Here is a 21,384-nt window from a genome sequence, read left to right as displayed (position 1 = left end):
ACGCTGCAGCTCCGAATCCTTAACCCACTGAGCAAGGCCAGGGATGGAACCCACATCCTCTTGGATACCAGTCAGGTTCTTAACCCACTGGTTCTTAACCACAATGGGAATTCCTGCTCTTCCTTTTTAAAAGGAAGAAAATTCTGAGACCTGCTCTACCAGAGATGAGTGTTGAGTACACTCTTCTAAGTGAATCTAGCTAGTCACAAAAAAACCAATACTGTATGATTCCACTTTTACGAGGTGCCTAGAAGTCAAGCTCACAGAGCCAGAAAGCAGAACGGTGATTGCTGGGGGCTGGGGGGAGGGGGCAGTGGACAGTCATCATTATTGCTTAGAGTTTTAGTTTCACAAGATGAAAAAAGTTTTATGAATGGATGGAGGTGACGGCTGAACAACAGTGTGAATGTACTTAATTCCACTGGCCTGTATACTTAAAAACGGCTAAATGTTAAATTTTATGTTATGTGTATTTTACCACAATTTTTTTAAAAAAGTGGCGGAAGGCTACCAATTTACCTATCCTATCCATGGCACACTGAACACAATGTCCAATAGATGTTCACATCTCAAAGGAGAATCTTTATTCCAAAACCTCCAGAAAAACAGATTATCCTGACAACCTTCATCAATGGGCTTTAAGTGACAGAACACAAATACTGGGGAGGGGAAAAAATGGCCTATCATCCTGCTTCTCAGATAAAAGCTCTACTGATATTTTACAGAAGTAAAAAGAATTCACATGCAAAGCTAAAAACATAAAAGGCACAAAAAAAGGAGCAAAGGGAAAAAGACATTCTCCTCCCCTCACATCCCGGTCCCTCCCCAGAGACACTCCCTGTTTAAAATATTTACTTTCTGGAGTTCCTGTCATGGCTCAGTGGTTAACGAACCCCACTAGTAACCATGGGGTTGTGGGTTCAATCCCTGGCCTTGCTTAGTGGGTTGAGGAACCGGCATTGCCGTGAGCTGTGGTGTAGGTCGCAGACCAGCTTTTGGATCCCGTGTTGCTGTGGCTCTGGTGTAGGCAGCAGCTACAGCTCTGATTCAACCCCTAGCCGGGGAACCTCCATATGCCACGGGTGTGGCCCTAAAAAGACAAAATAAACAAATAAACAAACAGTTCACACCACTGGCACCCATAAGAGACTCAATAGATACTGAGTTTGAGCAACTTTATTTTATAACATATAGATTCACATTTGCTCACCACAGTGTCAAGTTGTTAACACAATGAAGCCCTAGTGGATTCCGAACTTAGCAGCTAGAGAACCACAGGCTTTCATCACCTTGAAAGGCCCATTCGCCCCTGTGTTCTGTTTCGCTCAGACCCCAGAAAAACTGTGCCACACAGAGAGGAAGGGCTGCAAAGGGAAACCGTTTCCTTTTTTCTGCATCCTCAGACTTGTCCAGGGTTTTGAAATGATTGTCACAAGAAATCTGTGTTCCAAGTTGAATCGCTAACAACCGTTCACATTTTTTATCACAAAAACTCAAGTCAGAGGAGAGACCCCGAGAACATAAAGAGCTAAAACTCGGAGAGAATGTGACGACCAAGTGCCACATTCCTACGATCCCACAGCTGAGTATCACGGCAGGACAAGAGCCTGTGAGTCCCGAAGGGAGACATCCTTCAGTGATCTACGGGCATGCGCGGGACCACCTTCTCCCACTTGGAGACTTTCCTCTCAGTCGCTCTGCAGGAATTTCAATGACAGGCAATGGACGGGAGGACCGGGGAACTGGGTACCTACCCCAGAGCAAGCAACTGCTGAATGCAAGGGAATGTTTTCACAATCTGACGTGACTGATGGGCTTATGACGTATTCAAGCAGCAATTTTTCAGTTCTTTTGTTTGTTTTTTGGTTTTGGCCACACCTGTGGCATGCAGAAGTCCCTGGGCCAGGGATGGAAGCCAAGCCACAGCAGTGACAATGCCAGATCCTCAACCCACTCACCCACCAGGGAACTCCTGTTTGTTTGTTTGTTTGTTTAAATGCATGAAGAAATAGATTCAGATTACTTCTTTAAGCACACTTGGGGCCTCTCCAGGACACAGTTTGGAAGCCACTGAGCTCAGGTAACTTGCCCCTTGCCCTCCTCCCACGTACAGAGGAAACACGGTTTTCTGGTTTATTCAGAGGGCAGAAATGAACGTCCGATCTCTCTCTCTCTCTCTCTTTTTTTTTTTTTTTTGTCTTTTCAGGGCAGAACCAGCAGCATATGGAGGCTCCCAGGCTAGGGATTGAATCGGAGCTGCAGCTGCCATCCTATGCCACAGCCACAGCAACGCCAGATCCGAGCCACGCCTATGACCTACACCGCAGCTCACGGTAACACTGGATCCTTAACCCACTGAGTGAGGCCAGGGATCAAACCCGTGTTCTCATGGATACTAGTCAGATTCGTTTCTGCTCAGCCACAACGGGAACTCCTAACATCATCTTTAAAGACTGTATTCCCCTGTCTCCCTATACCATGAGATAAAGTCTCCAGCCTCAAAGACATTGAGAGTTTGGGAGCACCGGATGGAATTAGAGCTGGAGAGCTGATCATCCCAGAGTCCTTCCTACCCATCATTCCTCTTGCCCACAGGCTTCCCGCACGGGTTTTACCCCAAAAGGGAATCCAAGTGCCATTTTTACAAACAGAACCTAAAACTGGACGCTTTCAAGACCCAAGTGGACATTGTTTTTCCCCAAAACTAACTCCTGGGACCTTACCGCCCTCTGGTTAGATGACTGGCGGATGGCCACTAAAGACCAGTAGGAGGACAAGGAAGTCAGGTCTGCAGCGAAGACCTTGACTCAACTGACCCAGCAGTCAAAGCACAGAGGCGGCGGGAGGAGCGAATGATCCCCCCACTCTTTAAGACGCGGGGCCCTGCAGAGCTTGGCTGACCATCCAGAAGAGGAATCGGGGAGTGGGGGAGAAAAGCCGAACACGGATCCAGGTAACAGTGACCCTGCCCATGTGTAAGGGAGAGTGTTCTAGAATGTGCCCCATCTGCTTAGCGACGCTCCAATCTCTGCAGGCGAGTCTATGAGAAGGTAAAAAAGCAGGACTGGCAGAGGAATAAACCACAGGGGTATGCCTGCCTCCCCCCCCAGCCTCCAGAATTCTTCCCACCTAAGATCTCACACGCCATTTACCTCTGAGAGCCGGATTTCTACAAACTGGGTCCCTAAAAGAGTCAAGAGTCAATGTCCAGAGAAACGTTGTTCCTGACTTAGAACTTCTTCCTTGGTCTTCTTTCAACTCCTCAGGTACAGGTGGTCCCCCAAATCAAAGCTTTCGGGGTTCTGTGGATAAATTAGAACAGCTCAAGAACAGAAGCGGGGCGAAGGGTCATTGGGAAGTTTTCCCACTTGCTTGAACGTTCGAAGTCCTTGAACATCTCTAACTCCCGAGCAGGCCTCCAGAAAACTCCACCCTCAAAGCCACCTACCCTGACAAATGACATAACCCCAAACAACCCAACTCTTGCGGACGGAGATGGGTTGGGTGGCTGGAGAATACCCCAGAGACACTCACCAACAAAAGACAGGTCAGTGGCTTGGCTCTGCCACTTCCTGTCCCCAGAGGTGTCCCTAATGTTGGCCTTCAGGGGATCCTGGGAGGGGAGTCAGGGCTCTCCACCTCTAAAACCTCAACTAGGGTGTCACCCGCCTCCTCCACTGCACTGGGGCCCGCCTCGCCCACTATTTGATGTGCTGACCCCCTGGGTTCCTCTGCCCCCACCTCCCCCTGCTCCTCCCCCCCATTTGCTGACTCAACCCAAGTGACTTCTTTCATCATTCTCACCATCGGAGGCTCGAGGAGAGCCTCGTGGCTTGGCCTTTGGACCCTGTGAGTTTGAGGCTTGCGACTCAGCGGGCTGTGGGCCCTGAGGGGCCTTCTGGACCATTACGTCCCTTCCCAAGCCTGGCCCTTTCTTCGGCACCACTGGTTTCTTCTTGGTGTCCTCCGAATCAACAAGGACATAGGAGACAGGGCCCAAGCTCACCTTCTTTTTCTTCCGCTTGGGGGCAGGGCTCTTGGCCAGGGCCCAGCCCATGGCCTTCTTCTTTGGTGGGCCCTCTGGACCACCATCTTGGTCTGACTCAGAGGCAACTCCAGGGCTCCCAGCTCCTGCCCCAGCATCGTCAGGTGCGCTGCTGGGAAACTTCCAGGCACATTTCACTACTGGCTTCTTCAGAGCTGATTCCTGCTTCACACAGGGCTTTTTGCTGCCCCCGACATATTCTGAACCCTCTGTATTTTCAGCATCACCAGCCTCAGGAGCCTCCAAAGAGGCCGAGCCACGAGAATGGCTGCCTTTAGATTTCTTCCAGGGCAGTGATTCCCGCTTGGGAGTTTTTTTCTGCTTAGTTCTCCTGGAGCGAATTTTAGCTCCAGCTTTTCTAACCCCAGATTTAGGAGGGTCACCCTCAGCTTCCACATCATTCCAGTCGTCCACCTTCTCCATTTTCCACCCTGGCTCCTTCTTGACCTTCCTCCCTGCTGCAGAAACCAAGGATGCCACCGCCTGGGCCTCAGCAAGCTCCTGAGCCCTAGCTTCCTCCCTGCTGCACTCAGCTCGGCATCCGTGTAGAAGATAGCTTGCACCACCGCCCCTAGAAGCAGCCCCAAGGCTTCTGCCCAGTTCTCCGGGGGCTGATTCTGGTTGCGGGGTGGTGGGGGCTCGTTGAGCTGCAGCAGGTGGACCACATCCTCCCAGGTGCTGCCCCTCCGCATCCAGGAATTCATTCATGTTTTGTTAAAACTCAGCATCCTGGGTGGGGTCCCTACAGACCACTCTCCAGACGCCCCCCCTTCCTGGGAATGCCCGGGGTATAGCCCTCAGGTTCACGCCCTCGCCGACCTCGATGAGGGCAGCTTTGGCATTCTCTTCTCTCAAAAAAATCTTATTGAGCACGAAGTATGGGCCCAGTGGGGAGAGGACCCCAATTCAAGGTCTCCTCAATTTCCGCCTGCCCACAGTCCTCAGGGATGCACCAACAGGGACCTCCGGAAGTCCACGTCCATGCCCCGGCACCAGTCCTCCAAAAAGTTCACCGCCATGGCTGCAGACCCTGACGTCTCCAATCCCACGTGTACTGAAGCGTCTACTGGGAAGACCCGGGCTGTAGCGTCCCTAAATAGCAATTCTGTAAGGTGATAGGAGGGCGGGGGTCAGATTCCCGGGAACAGGGCCAGGCTCAGAGATCTCAGCGGCCCCCTCCACGGCTGGGCGGCAGAGGCCTCGCGCTTTCCCAGGGCCTTCCTCCCCAAACCGTGCCCGGTTGCTCACACGTGTCCCGGAATCAGCCGAAAACCGAAAATCAAAGAAAGGCCACCGTGATGCACGAAGGGGCCAGCTCGGGCCAAGGGCCCGGGGACACCAGCGTCCGTTCCAACTCGGACCCGAGCGGGTCATAAGGCATCTGGCCTCATCCAGTCAGCAGCTCGGAGCCCGAGGCGGGCGAGTCGGCGGCGCGCGCTTGCGCACTTTCGCACTTGCTCCGGCGCAGCCGGCGCGCAAGGCCCGCGGTCCCCATGGCAACCGATGATTGCGGGGCCTGCGCGTGGGCTTCGTAATTGGGCGGGGGGAGCCGGGCGGGAGTTAGACTGCTCAGCTGTTGACCAAGCCAGGCATGTTCTCTGATTGTCCCTCCGCATGCCGCCTTTCCACCCTGCACGGGAGGTGGGGAGTGCTGACTAATGAGGCTGCGCTAACGAGGCCTTTTACCTTCCTGTTGGGTTCAGCCAGCAGGACTCGTGGGCACCACCAGAAGTCAGAGAGCGAGGAAGAAGAGTGGCTTCAATCCCTGAGTTCCTCTAACAAAAGCCAGAGTTTTTGTTGTGAGCCTTCTCCTTCAGCTACAGTTCCTTTTTCCAGAGATTTCCAGAAGCCTCTAGAAATGTACACACACACACCCCCCCCCCCACACACACACACACCCCCACCCACCCAACCCCCACAAGCCTGAGGATGGTGCCTCATCTTTCTTTGCTGATTTCCTCCGATCACTGCCTAACAGACAGCACTTTTGTTAATGGAGCAGTCCTTATGACTCGGTTTGAGTTGCCATGCTTCATGTCCAGACCTCACGGATACAGCCACCTGGCAATGCAGCTTCCTAACCGTGCCATTTAAGCGATTTGAGCTCTCTGAGCTCCTTCCTCTTTTCCACAGTAGGAATACAAATAAAAACTTTTCGGATCCGGAAATTTTGAAAATTCAGGGCGAGCGTGTATGAAAGATGCAGTGGGCCTAGGTAGTCAACCAAAATCTGTTGCTTGAATTCCATTTTGGACTCGGCCTTCACAGGGGCAAAGAGCCAAATATCCATTTCACTTCCTCTCTGGCATCCCTGAACTTGGGCATTATCAATATTTGTGTGATTGGGAGGTTCCGATGTGGCCTGGAACAAACCCAACTAGCATCTGTGAGGATGTCGATTTGATCCCTGGCCTTGCTCCGTGGGTCAGAGATCTGGCATTTCCATGAGCTGTGGTGGAGGTCACAGAGGAGGCTCAGATCCCTCGTTGCTGTGGCTGTGGTGTAGGCTGGCAGCTGTAGCTCTGATTTGACCCCTAGACTGGGAGCCTCCGTGTGCCATGAGTGCAACTCTAAAAAGCAAAAAAACAAACAAACAAAAAAGAATCCCTGTTGTAGCTCAGTGGTAACAAAGCTAACTAGCATCCATGAGGATGCAGATTGGATCCCTGGTCTCCCTCAGTGGGTTAAAGATCCGGTGTTGCCATGAGCTGGGTTGTAGGTCACGGACATGGCTCGGATCCCAAGTTGCTGTGGCTGTGGCATAGGCCGGCAGCTACAGCTCTGATTAGACCCCTAGACTGGGAACCTCCATATACCAAAAAGAAAAAACAAAAACAAACCCACAAATGTTGGGAGTTCCCATTGTCATATTGCCAAATGTGTAGCCCTAAAAAGCCAAAAACAAAAAGAAAAACAAAAACAAAATAAAGCAAAACAAAACCAAGAAGAGCTGGAGTTCCCGTCATGGTGCAGTTGTTGATGGATCCGACTAGGAACTATGAGGTTGCGGGTTTGATCCCTGGCCTTGCTCAGTGGGCTGAGGATCCAGCGTTGCTATGAGCTGTGGTGTAGGTCTCAGACATGGCTCAGGATCCCGCGTTGCTGTGGCTGTGGTGTAGGCCGGCAGCTACAGCTCTGATTAGACCCCTAGCCCAGGAAACTCCACATGTTGCGGGTGCAGCCCTGAAAAGACAAAAAAGAAAAAAAAAAAAAAACCAGAAGAGCAGCTGGATCTTTCACATGTGCACAGTTCATGTACATGTATTTTGGAAACTCTCTGGCTGTACCTACTAAAGCAAACCATATATTAAAAAAATAAGTAAATAAACAAGAATGCATGATGTGGTTCAGTGGGGTAAGAACCTGACCAGAGCAGCTCTGGTGGCTGCAGAGATGAGGGTTCAATCCCCGGCCCAGTGCAGTGGCTTAAAGGATCTGGTGTTGCCGCAGCTGCTCCGATTCAATCCTTGGCTCTGGCTCAGGGACTTCCACACATCACGAGTGCGGTCATAAAAATAAAAAATAAAAAATAAAATAAAGTTGTAAAATAAAAAATAAAAATAAATTGAAAACATTTTAAAAAGTAAAAAAAAAAAAAACCAACACAAACCCTGCAACTTAAGAACTCCATGCCTAACTGTGTAAACACTCAACAGAAATGTCTTCGCTAAAAGCCATGGGCGAGGATATTCGTTGCAGCACTGTTCACGGTAACTAAAATCTAGAAATTACCCAAACACCAATCAGGAGAAGAACAGCTAAACTGTATAGCATGTTCACACACTAAAATACTAAACTATTATCATTATTTTAGTATTTCAAGCAGAGTTCGATCAGAGAAACAGATTACTGAAGTAATTAAGCATTCCAAAATGTTTAAGAGATGCATAAATAAGTACACGAGAGAAAAAAAACCTTACATTTGGGAAGTTGCCCGGTGGTGCAGTGGGTTAAGGATCGGGCATTGCCACAGCTGTGGCACAGGTCCTAACTTCAAGGTTCAGGTTTGAGCTCTGGCCTGGGAACCTCCACAGATCACAGGAGAGGACCAAAAAAACCCTTAAATATATACACACAAATTTAAGTTATATACAAATACATATTTATAAATATACAATTATATGTGTATATGTATGCATATATGCATGTGTATGTGTGTGTGTGTAAGTGGAGTCAGCTACCTGCCCCTCCTCCCATCAGTGAAACACCATGATTACCAGTGGACCTAAAATAGTTTTGAAGCATCCTTAGTAGAAGTCCTGGCTGTGGTTTCCATGACAGCACTTACAACTGCAGTTTCCATGACGACCTGTCCCAGCAACCCCCACTCTTCCACCCATCTCTGCACTGTAGGGTTACCTTTGCATTCTCTTCCCGTTTCACCTTTAGGTGTTTATTTTGTCTTCTTGTGTATTTCATTTGAGAACGCACAGAATTTCCATGCATACTGAACACACAGAAGATTGGGGGTGCTCTGGGCTCCCACCCAGCTCTCCTCTGCCAAGTAAGTTGTAATGACCCGCCATGTTGGCCCTGTGACTCATCTGGCTTGTTCTATCTGGTTTGTGCTGGGAGAGCTCCTTCTGTCTTCAGACTTCCTTTAGTTTGTACTTCTAAAGGTCACATGACATGGCTTTCCCCCTCATCACTCACCCCCAGACTGCCAGCCTCAACATCTGGTGTGAAGAGTTCCCATTGTCGCCCAGCGGGTCACGAACCCGACTAGTATCCATGAGGTTGCAGATGCATTCCATGGCCTTGCTCCCCATGGGGTAAAGGTGCTGCTGTGAGCTATGGTGTAGGTGGCAGACAAGGCTTGGATCTGACGTTGCTGTGGCGGTGGCGTAGGCCGGCAGCTACAGCTCTGATTGGACCCCTAGCCTGGGAGCCTCCGTGTTCTGCACATGTGGTCCTGAAAAGCAAAAAAACAACAATCAAAAACATCTGGTGTGAGTTGGCACATATATTTCTCCATCTCACATAATCATTAAAAAATACAGATTATTTCCAAATTCCCTTAGTTATTTATATTTTTAAAAAATTATTGTTAAGATACTTCAGAAAAAAAAGAGGATGGGAGGATAGATGACACAAGATTGGCCGTAAGGTGACCCAGAAAAAAAATTATTATCTACAGAGGTCATTATATTCTTTTTTTCTGCTGTTGTTTACAGTTTTAAATTTCCATAAGAAAAAATAATTTTTTTAAATGCCTTTTGCCTTTGGTCTTTTCTTTTTAGGAGGGGGTGGAAGTTCCTGGGCCAGGGATCGAACACACGCCAGAGCAGCTACCCAGATGCTGCATCGACAACATCGGATCCTTCAGCCACTGAGCCACAAGTGAACTCCTCCTCTCCTCTCTTCCCCTCCCCGCCCCTCTTCTCTCTCTCTCGGTAACATGGCTTACAGAAAGAGCAAAATGCTTCCCCACAGAATTTTGTTTTAACCCAACTGTTCTAATAAAATAGTCTGTACTATAGCTTTTAAAAGGTAAAATTCTGGAGTTCCTGCCTTGGTGCAGTGGGTTAAGAATTCGACTGCAGCACCTCCTCTCGCTGTGAAGGTGTAGGTTGGATCCCCAGCCCAGTGCAGTGGGTTAAAGGACCCCACTGGGGTTGCAGATGCAGCCCAAGAACGTCCGTATGCCTTGGGTGTGGCCATAAAAAGAAAAAAAAGGTAAAATCCATTATTGCTAACTGATTAGAAGGAGGCACCCTATCCTTCCTTGTTTTATTCAGATATTTAAGCAAATAAGTATGTATCATGTTCTCTACTTAAATAATTGTTCTCTTGGAGTTCCCGTCGTGGCGCAGGGGTTAACGAATCTGACTAAGAACCATGAGGTTGTGGGTTTGATTCCTGGCCTTGCTCAGTGGGTTAAGGATCCAGCGTTGCCGTGAGCTGTGGTGTAGTTCGCAGACACGCCTTGGATCCAGGGTTGCTGTGGCTCTGGTGTAGATCCCGATTAGACCCCTAGCCTGGGAACCTCCATATGCCGCGGGAAGCGGCCCGAGAAAAGGCAAAAAGACCAAAATAATAATAATAATAATAAAATAATTGTTCTCATAGTCTTAAAAATTGTCATTATTGGAGTTCCCACTGTGGCAAAACAGGATCAGCGGTATCTCTGGGCCCAACACAGTGGGTTAGGGATCCGGCATTGTTGCAGCTGTGGTATGGGTCACAACTGTGGCTTGGGGTTGATCCCTGGACCCAGGAATTCCATGTGCCATGAAGCAGCAAAAAAAGAAAAAAAAAAGTCATTATTAAATACTTAGATATGTGAAAAAAAAGTACAAATAATAACTGAATGAGCACCTGGATGCCGGTTTGCCCACCACCCCATCCCCGGCTTAAGAACGGAAGCTCTTCCCTGCTCATTTAGGTCTTTTTCAGCCTCTTTCTTCCATGATTCTCACCTTAGGATGTCGCTGTTCCTTCCATATGTCCTTCGCGTGGTTTCCTCCTTGTCATTGAAGCCTTGATCCAAATGTCACCTCCTCTAAGAAGCCTCACCAGACTCCACCTGAGTACAGGAGTTTTCCCCTCACACACTTTCACAAAAATCACATTGGCTTATTAGTGTATCCGTTAGCATCAGTGCATAACAAACAAATTACTTCCCAGAGTAATTTAAAGATAGTGCTTACACTATCCAAAGGTGTATTCCCCCATTAGGGACAAAGCAAGGCCCTCAAAGGTAGTCACCATCCCTATTCGTTCACCATCAGATTCCCCAGAGCCTAGACAGTGTTCACCAGAGAGGGACAGTGGATCACTCTTTGCTGAATGAATAAGTGACTGTGTCCACTGACTATCCTGCGTGGGAAATGGAGTGGGCCACCAGGACGACCATTGGAATGCTGAAGCCAGAGAGCGAGACACTCTCTTAAAAAATAAATAAATAAGAAGAAATAGGGTTGTGAGAACAAAGCCGGAACAAAGGCATGCTTATTCCTCAGTGTAGACAGGTAAACAGTAAACACCGCTTCAGAGACTCCTGCCCTCCCGTGCCTTGGAGGGAGATGTTCCCCCCGCCCAGTGACAGTCAATGAGGCCATTTACTCCAAGTGGCCCTCAGTCCTCTGGGTGGCATTCCTGGGAAACTTGCCCATCTTCACTCTCCCTGCCTCCTCTCTCTAAGCTCAGGTCACGTCAAGGTTGGAGTATTTGCAGCTCAAGTCCGCCCCCCCCCCGCCCCCACCCCCCCAGCTCCATGTTCATCACACACATACATTTTCAAACATCTCCACTGCTTGTAACAGGCCTTAACCACAAAACATGCTTTTTCGCCTGGCAGGCTTTCCCAGGGGATTTCTTGAATTCCCTCTCCCCGGTGGTCCAGCTTTAGAAAAACCCATCAGTTGAGAAAAGAGCTGAGAGCCACCTTCTAGGACAGCCCCGCAGGGCTGGCTGCAATGCATGCTGGGGCCCAGAGAATGGAGGGGCCGGGGGAAGGGGGATTGTAACAGCGAAGAGCAAATCTGACTCCATGTTGGAACCCCTTCTTTTACTTTAACCTTTGTATTCGATGGCTTTTGCTACAAGTTAATCACTAAAGGGATGTCACCTGCAGTTTAAAGTATACCTAGCGGCCCATCTCCAGGAGCCCTGCCTCCCATGCCTGAGCATGACGTTAAGTACCTTTGTTTAGCTCACAGGAAACATCCCAACCAGGCCCACCTGTGAAGGACTGCAGGCAGGAAGCAATCAACACAGCCCCTCTGGGGTCTGCCTGGAACCTGGAAATAAATTGCAGCAGCTTAAGCTTTTTTCCTTTACCTCCTCATCTCCCCGTCTTTACTCTGTAATAAAAGAAACCAGCACCCGCCCTGGGCATGATGGTTCTACGCTAGTCCACCTTCTTCTGGGTTTGCTGCCTTTCCTTTCCAAATAAAGTCACTATTCTTTGTCCCCAAAGTTCATTTCTCTCTCTTTTTTTTTGGGGGGGGGTTGCTGCAGTATGTGGAAGTTCCCCAGCCAGGGAACAAACCTAAGCCACAGCAGTGACTCAAGATGCTGGAGTGACAACGCCAGATCCTTAACCCACTGCACCACAAGGGAACTCCAACAATTCATCTCTTGCTGTATTAGTCTGTTGTGCAGTGACCAGTACGAACTTGGACTTGGTAACAAGGTGAACGCATGGATGGAGCTGAGCCCTTGAATATGCCTGGGGGGTCTTGTAATTATTATCTTTACTATAATCATTATCATATTCATATAATGTAAAATGTCTGTTATTATGATTATTGAGCAAGGTTCTAGCACTGTTTATACAGCAGTGAACAAAACAGACAAAATCCATGAGCCTTGCAGGCAGACTAAAGGCTTTCCGGACAAGGAAAACAGTCAGTGCAAAGGCCCAGGGGCTGGAGATCGTGAGATGTTTGAAGAGCAGCAAGGCGGCCCGTGCAGCTGGTGCAGAGTGAGGGAGGGGGAGAGGGTGGGAGATGAGATCAGAGAGGGAATGGGGTCTTAGCAGCACTTGGCTTTTTCTCCAGAGGAACATGGGAGACACTGAGGGGTTCTGAGCAGAGGTGTGATCTGATCTGAATTTAACCCTCAAAAAGGCACATGGGGAGTTCCCGTTGTGGCCCAGCAGTAACAAACCTGACTAGTATCCATGAGGATGCAGGTTTGATTCCTGGCCTCACTCAGTGGGTTAAGGATCTGGTGTTGCTGTGAGCTGTGGTGTAGGTCAGCAGCAACAACTCTGATTCAACCCCAGCCTGGGAACTTCCATAAGCCTCAAGTGCGGCCCTATAACCAAAAAAAAAAAAAAAAAAAAAAAAGGCACATGGACTTATGTGTTATGTAGATGGGGACATGGAGGTGCAGAAGCCACACATCCAGTTTGCAGGAAAGCCAAAATTCGAACCTATATCTGTCTGCCTTGCTGTTCCCTGATGGGGGACTTGGACACCATGCAAGGGTCACCAGGCCAGCCTGATGAGCCCAGCTCTGGAACTGAGCCTTGAGCAGGGCTGGTCCTGGCAGAGTTTGCCAGGTGCCCTCAGCAGAGACTTCCCTCTGTTCCATCAGCCGCCAGCCAGAGACCAAACCTCATGGCCAGTCCTGAGGTATATGATTATCCAAGAGCAGCTTAGGGGAGGGGCTGGAATTTATCTTTCTTGCTCAATCTGGATTCCTCCACTCACTTTGAGTCTTTCTGGACACTCTTAGTGCCGTGGGCTTCTCTCTGCAAAGCCTTGGTCACTCTTTTTATTTTTTGGCCACCCTGAGGCATTTGGAGTTCCAGACCAGGGATCAGATCCGAGCTTAGTTGAGAGCTGAGCCACAGCTGTGGCAATGCCAGATCCTTTAACCCACTGTACAGGGCCGGGATCGAATCTGTGTTCCAGCACTCCCACGAGGCTGCTGATCCCTTTGTGTCACAATGGGAATTCCAACCTTGGTCACTCTTGACCTGGATCACAAATCCTGGTCCTTCATGTCTCAACCTCCTCCAGGAAGCCCTCCCTGACTGCCCAACCTGGGGCGAGCACCCCCTTGAAGCTCCATCGTCCCACCTCTGCCCACTCTGGGCCATCCCTGCCTAGAAATTGGTCTATCTCCCCCACTGGATTGTGAACCCTGGGAGGGCAGGGCTGGGACTGTCATTGGTCACCTCTGTGTCCCCAATACAGGCCAGACATGAGGAAGGGCTTGGGGAATATTTTTATTGGATAGATTTGCCACACATTCTCCAAAGACACTAATGTAAGAAGGGAGAAAATTTAAGGTGATGCAAGAACTTGGGTCAGGCTCGGGTTCAAGCCCAGACCCCATGACCTGAGAGCTGGGAAACTTTAAGCCTGTCACTCCATCTCTTCACTCCATCTCTCTGAGCCTCAGCTTCTCTGTCTGCAAAATGGGGTGTTGGGAGGATGCTGGAGATGATGCATGTGAATCATGGGGCCAGGCACAGAGAACTCGCGCGGCACACGCCAGCTTTCATCACTATCAACATCCAAGATGGGGACATGAATGAGTTTTCCCAGCAAGCACTTATTTTACCTTTCCTGGTTTTTTTTAGGGCTGCACCCACAGCATATGGAGGTTCCCAGGCTAGGGGTCTAATTGGAGCTACAGACGCCAGCCAATGCCACAGCCACAGCAACGCAGGATCCGAGCCGCGTCTGCGACCTACACCACAGCTCATGACACCACAGCTCACGGCTACGCCAGATCCTTCACCCACTGAACAAGGCCAGGGATCGAACCTGCAACCTCACAGTTCCCAGTCGGATTCATTTCTGCTGCACCAAGACGGGAACTCCTATTTTATCTTTTCCAAATTGATGGGGGACGGGGGGGAGAAGCACGTATGAATAAGCATTTTTTAAAATTTGAAGTATAGTTGATTTACAATGTTGTGTTAATTTCTGCTGTACAGCAAAGTGATTCAGTTATGTACACACACACACACACGCACGCTCTTTTAAAATATTCTTTCGCATTATATTTATCATAGGACATTGAACACAGTTCCCTGTGCGGTAGAGTCGGAACGTATCGTTTACCTGCTCCGTGCACAACAGCTTACACCGCCTGACCCCAACCTCCCACTCCGTTCCTAAGAGTTAGCATTTTAATCTGATTATAGACACCAAAAGAGAGCAGTATCTATCTATTAGGGAAGAAAATACTGAAAAGAGGACACGAAAAATCTCCCACAAATTCACGTTGCGTGGAGAACCTCGTTACCACATTGTGAAAGGTAAGGGCTCCACTCTCATCCAAGGGTAAAATGGACACAAGTCAAACGTTCCGTTTCACTCATCAAAGAATTCCGTGATTGTACGACCAGTTCAAAAGGAAAAAGCCGGAGTTCCTGTCATGGCTTAGCGGCAACAAATCCGACTAGCATCCATGAAGACACAGGTTCCATCCCTGGCCTCGCCCAGTGGGTTAAGGATCCGGCGTGGCCGTGAGCTATGGTGTAAGTGGCAGATGTGGCTTGGATCTGGCGTTGCTGTAGCTCCAGAGTAAGCTGGCGGCTACAGCTCCAATTCGACCCCTCGCCTGGGAACCTCCACATGCCATGGGTCTGGCCCTAGAAAGACAAAAAAAAAAAAAAAAAAAAAGTGAAGAAAAAGCCCCAGGGCAGACACACAGGTAGGCCATTAGGGAGGCTAAAATGAATTTCCTTCATATACAGAAAACTGGTTCTTGCCCAGTGGGAGAAGGAAATAGCACATCCACCAGACAACCTTCCCTTGCATGTCTATGGACAACGGTCTGCACTGTTTTGTTATCTGCCGTTTGCAGAGGCGTAAAGAGGTCACAGATTCAGAGACCCCATGGAACTGGGAAACCCAAGAAAGGGCGCCAGACACCACAAATTTTTCAGCCAAGACACCAGTCAGTTTTTTAGTACATCTCAAGGCCTTTCCGTTTTTCCCCACAAAAACAACAGAGTATAAAATATCTGGGAGTTCCCCCACGGCTCAGTGGTTTAAGGATCCAGTGCTCTCACTGCTGTGGCTCTGATTACAGCTGTGGCGCAGGTTTGATCTCTGGTCTGGGAACTTCCTCATGCCACCAGTGTGGCCAAAAAAAAAAAAAAAAAAAAAAAAGAAGCAAGCAAGCAAGGAAGAAGGAAAGAAAGAAAAAGAAAAGGGGAAACCACACAAAATACCTGAATTCATCTCGTGTGTTGAAGCTTTACTTTCTACAGTGTGTGTGTGTGTGAGTGTGTGTGTGGTGTGTGCACCCACGCGTCCTGGGTCACAGTAAAACGTGTTTCTTACCGTGGACGGTGGTCACTGGCCTGCGGCGGCCACGGCCGTGGGTTAATGGGCTGCTCCCTCATGGATGGATTTGTTGGGGGAGGGGTTGCCAACTGTTTTTCAATTTCAAACCAAGAGCGGGGACGCGTTGGTGGGTGGTTTTCACGTTGCTTGGATCCAGATGTGACTTCTCAACTTGTTTGACACGAGGCTGCTCTTTCAAAGACCTAGGGTGTGTCTGCGTGTCCGTTTTCATCCTACAGAACAGGAACCTAAGCTACAGCCTCAATGCATCCACACCACAGACCTGGCAACTCGATCCCCTCCTGGGGCCTTTCCAAGCTCTCTCTCCCTCTCTCTCTCTCTCCCCACCTCCCTCGCTCTTTCTCTCCCTTTCTAGAAATAACCAACAAAGCCCAGGATCACTTAGAAGGGGGAGAGAGGTGCTCTTCTCTGCGCTGGGGTTCGGGTTGCACCCGCCAGCTGCAGACCCTGAACTTTCTCTCGAGAAAAAAAAAAAAAAAAAATCCACAGCTGTCTGCACTCTCTACAGCAAAGACACAAAGTTCCAAGGGAGGAAATGTGGCCAGGAAACTGAGAGGCCCCGTGTCCTTTTTCTTAATTTATTTTTCCTAAAAGACAGCCACACAGCAAAATAATCCGTATGGGAACATTGCATTAATATCACGTTCAAAAACAGTCCACTCTACAGCTGTCAAGAGATGCATAATTTGGTTATAAACTTCATATCTATAGAAAAGCAAAGACGCGTTTATCACAAAAGGGGGTATTATTTACCATGGTGGGGGGAGGAGTTTGTGGGACACATGATGGATCGTATTATCACAGTTTGTTACCTTTTTTTTTTTTGTCTTTTTGCCTTTTCTAGGGCCGCTTCCCGCGGCATATGGAGGTTCCCAGGCTAGGGGTTGAATCGGAGCTGTAGCCACTGGCCTACGCCAGAGCCACAGCAACGCAGGATCCGAGCCGTGTCTGCAACCTACACCACAGCTCACGGCAACGCCGGATCGTTAACCCACTGAGCAAGGGCAGGGACCGAACCCTCAACCTCATGGTTCCTAGTCGGATTCGTTAACCACCGTGCCATGACAGGAACTCCCCAGTTTGTTACCTTTATTTGTTAAATGGTGTCTAGGGCATATTTCAGTACGCATGCTACATATTCCATGACCTTTAAACATGTCTTTTATTGTCTTTTGTCCTTTTGGGGGGGGCACACCCATGGCATATGGAGGTTCCCAGGCCAGGGGATGAATTGGAGCCATAGCCACTGACATACGACTCAGCCACAGCAAGGTGGGATCCGAGCCATGTCTGTGACCTACCTACACCACAGCTCACAGCCACACCGGATCCTTAACCCACTGAGCGAGGCCAGGGACTGAACCTGTGTCCTGCTGGGTAGTAGTCAGTATTATTACCGCTGAGCCACAATGGGAACTCCCACTGGTCGAGTTTTTAACCTGCTGAACCACAACGGGAACTCGTAAACATGTTTTTTAAAGGCAGTAACTCATTCAGGGTACAGCAGTGAAGTAAATGTTATGTCTATTTTCTAGAATGTTCCACAGATGAAAATCTGAAGCCAGCAGTGCCGGGGCCAGCTCAGCAGGATGGAGTTGGAGAACGGGTGCTGTGGAACTTAAGGAAAAATAGTTAACATAAAACAAGACACAGAGACATTTATCTTAAGTAGAGGTGGGAGCCAGGGAACTCAAGGTCTCAGGGACCAAGAGCGCCCTGCCTCAAGAAACCACACTGCTTTTATTGTGCTCTTTAGATGAGATCAAGTGAGGAGTGGCCTTAATAGTTAAACTAACAATTACTATTTAGAAAGCCACTTAGGTGGTAAAGGGTTAAGCTCTTACTCTGACCTCTAGGCACATAACAGTTCTTAAGCTTAAGTCACTTATGCCTTTAGGTCTTTGCTCTTAAGCTTAAGTCATTTGCCAGCACTGTGACTGTTTTTCAAAGCAGGAAGATGGGATAAAGTAAGACAAGAAGATGGGATAAAGTAAAGAAGGACAAGATGGAGTTTTCAAGGAAACATGTCTTGCAACATCTCCCCCTTTTTGTTTTTGTGGGAAGACAAAAATAGGTCTTGCAACTTTTTTCATTTCTTCTTGAATTATTCACTTAGACAGAACACAGTCCAAGTTAAGTCTCAGAGTTCAAGTTTTAAGTCTCACGTGGAACTCCTCGGGCTTCTGCTGTGCATAGACTGACCAACTTCCATGGGCGGCCAGAGCAGGGCTTAGCATTCTGATGATGGTGAAGGGAGTCTCTGGAACTTGACCATGAAGAGATTCTCGAGGTGCTGTACAGCCTCCCCAGTGTCCGTGTCAGCAGCGGATGCTTCACTCTGATGTGATGGATCCATGGGGCAATACCCGCAACCTTTATAGCAGTTGGGCTTGCTATGCGACTCTCAGTTTACAAATGTTAATAAATAACCACAAAGAATGTATCAAAGCCCATATCCCTACACTGACTACCTGAGTTAAAAATCTACCTTAATTCCCCCCCTTTGAGTTGGAGACTCTAACTGTGGGAAAAGGGGCGACGACCACTCTAACTTCTTCCTGCTGAAAAGGGGCGTCGTTAGGGAAAGCAGTTAGGTCTCCACTCATGGAATGGTCAAGTGGGCTTTGATACATTGCTTTGGATACCTCAAAGAAATATTTCCACCAGGAGGAGGAGGTCAGCTGGTTCCACAGGGCAGCTCCAAAAGCTGGAGCTGGATTGGACAGCTCATGAATCTACTGATGAAGATCTAGCAGGGAATTAGACACATTCTGTGAACAATCAGGAATACAACATTTAGATTTTATAATAGCACAGGTAACTCATGATTCTTCTGATTTCTCTGGCTGGTTATGAAACATTTGTATACCTTGGTCAGCATGCAATGGAAAGCTACCTTATGTCCTTTTGAACAGTATGATTTATGGCATCACCTTAAAGTTAACTTACTCAAATTTATTCTAAAGAGTCCCCACCATGTTCAAAATTCTCTTCTCAATGTCCACTTGCCACACACCTTGTATCACTTTCTGTATCCATATTAGTCTGTCCCTTATTTTCCAACCAGAGCAATCAGCTGAAGACAGACTATCTTTCTTTTGCCTTAATAAGATGCAATTCCATTCCTCATTCCTTCTATATTGAAAACACACATATCCTACTTTTCTAAAGCAACCACGGACTGACTTTTATAATTTCTAAAAACAAGTTTTTCTTATAGAGACCAGCTCAGGTGGCACTGATCATATTGTTTAATCATTCTAAAGACCTTTAGTTTCTGTTTAGTAACTGATGTTTCAGTGTCTCATTTGACTTCTGTTAAACATATGTATATTATATTATACCTAATGTTGACAACTGTAACAACGTGTATGTAGTTACCTTCCATATTTTAGGAATTTCTAAAAGAGGAGTTGGACTCTGAAACAATCAGAAAGGTATTGAGAAAAGAAAATGAATTCCCAGTCACAACTCAAAGGTTGTGTAAAGAATTTTGTAATCGGCTTGCCAGAAATATAAATGTGGCAGATTCATGAGGGAGGGGCCCAGGATTGGAGAGGAGGACTGAAAAGTGGCTCTGTATTCCTACATTTAGAGTCACCCAGGGCTGAGTGGTGATAAGGACAGGAGCCATTATGGAAATGTCCCATCAGTCTTGATCCTGGGCCTGAGGGGTCAACCACAGAGGCCTTCGTCTTCAGGGGCAATCCCTCTTCCAGTGATCTGAGTCTTGGGGCATTCCCATTTAAAGGTCCCTCTTTTTCTTAGAGGAAACAGACTCCGGGCATAAGTCTCTGCCCTAGTCCTCTCACCTTTGAGACTCCCAGGTTGACTCCCTGTAGCGCCATAACTTGAGCCTCAGCCTTTTCTCAGTCTCTCTTCTTGTTCTCCTTTCATTCTTCCTGGCCCCGATTGTAACATACTCTGAGGAGGTGCTCCAGATCCTGATCAGGGCCAAAAGCCAATTTTTGGAGCTTTCTCCATAAATCTGGCACCGGCTGAGCTATGAATTTATCCTTAAGAATTATTTGGCCCTCCATTGTTTCTGGGTTCCTTTGTATGTTTTCTCAGTGCCCTTCTGAGTCCTTCTAAGAAAGCTGATGGACTCTCTTGTTAAACCTTCAATAGTTTTTAATGGGTTTTACTCATGAGGCTTTTAATCCCTGTACTATACAAGTAATAAAATGATTCCTATGCCAGTTGTGAGAATACTCACTGCGATGGAAACCAAAGTAAAGAGAGCTAGGACCAAATTATTTGGAGTGAGAAGCTTTCCTTTTCTTAGTAGATTTTCAGCTTCTCGGGTTAGATGTTTGATTTGACCTCAAGTGGGAAGATGAGCCCTTATCATCTTCCTTTTGGGGTCTGGAGTCGAGGGATGCTTCACAAGCTTGCTCATGATATGGTTTGATTCTTCTATATGGCCCTTCTCTAATTGTTCTTGGACAAGATCACTTAAAACCTTTAATTTTCCTGAAGAAAGAGGTCAATGCTCAACCCAAACTGGTTTTTCTGTAGTCCATTTCAGTCGAATAGGTTCAGGAGAAACATAATTATTTTTACAAGCAGTGGCTGCTAATGAAAAGGCCGATATCCCAAACCAGATTTGTCCATTTTAACCTCAGGTTCAATAGGTTCCACTCTCCCTTGATGATGTCTTCCTAATCCCAATCCGGGAATGTAACCCTGTTTCTGCAACATTTTTTGGCTTTGATGACTATATTGATCTACTGGTGGTAAGTAAATTTCTGCATGCCACTGTTGTAATAAATCTCTCCCCCATAGATTGATAGGGAGTTGAGCAACATAAGGTTTCAATCTAGCTGGCTGCCCATCTGGTCCTTCACAATTAAGCCATTGGGCACTCTTTTTGAGACCCTCTGCTTTTCCTAACCCAGTGACTTCAATATCAGCTGGCTGAAGAGGCCAGGTGTCTGGCCAATGTAAATGGCTAATGATTGAAACATCAGCACCAGTATCAATCAATCCTCTAAAAGACTTCCCATTTATGATAACTTGACAAGTGGGTCGTTCCTCTAGGACCTTTTCTGATAAAAACACTCCTGCCCCTCCTGTGGTATTGAATCTCTTCTGTCTAAAATTATTCCTGTCTTTTTTCTTCTGGACTCTAGGTAAAATTAAGATTTGAGCAATTCGATCCCCTTTTTTAATTTTCCAAGGAATCGCAGTGGAAACCATCACTTGTACTTTATCATCCCCGTTATTATCCAATATCCTGGTATGAACTCGAATTCCTTGTTCTGTTAGCTCTGCCCTTCCTATTATCAACCCTATTGTATCTGATGGTAATGGATTTTCCAATTTGGTTGTAATAGAAGTAGGAGTTTCACTAGGAAGGAGAATTAAATCCTGTACACTAGGGAGATCTACTGTGATGTCGAACTCTGGTGCAGAGCGTAGTTCCAGGGAGTCTGGCTCTTGTTCTGAATGGGGAATGCTTCCTTGGTTGACGGGGCTGGAAGCTTGCCCCGAGGGTAGTTTCCCAACAAGGGGGTTCCATCTTTATGAAAGATGGACCGGCACTGGTTAGCCCAGTGA

The 21,384-nt window shown here is 47.8% G+C and overlaps 1 protein-coding gene and 1 pseudogene across 1 annotated transcript; both read right to left on the bottom strand.

Annotated features, from left to right (window-relative positions):
- Positions 1-2,204: 2,204 nt before the first annotated feature.
- On the bottom strand, positions 2,205-4,753 carry PNMA8A (PNMA family member 8A). The gene is made up of 2 exons (XM_047792841.1): positions 3,805-4,753; positions 2,205-3,302 (listed from the first exon to the last, which is right to left on the bottom strand). Exons 1-2 carry the CDS (start codon positions 4,751-4,753, stop codon positions 3,286-3,288), a joined length of 966 nt encoding a protein of 321 aa, XP_047648797.1. The 3' UTR covers positions 2,205-3,285.
- Positions 4,754-4,759: 6 nt separating this feature from the next.
- LOC125134033 (paraneoplastic antigen-like protein 8A) lies at positions 4,760-5,064 on the bottom strand (annotated as a pseudogene).
- Between the last annotated feature and the right edge of the window lie 16,320 nt (positions 5,065-21,384).

This window comes from Phacochoerus africanus, chromosome 8, assembly GCF_016906955.1.
Source record: "Phacochoerus africanus isolate WHEZ1 chromosome 8, ROS_Pafr_v1, whole genome shotgun sequence".
Classification (NCBI taxonomy): Eukaryota; Metazoa; Chordata; class Mammalia; order Artiodactyla; family Suidae; genus Phacochoerus; species Phacochoerus africanus.
Note: the sequence above shows the minus strand (reverse complement) of the source record. Positions and strands in the feature narration are given on the sequence as shown.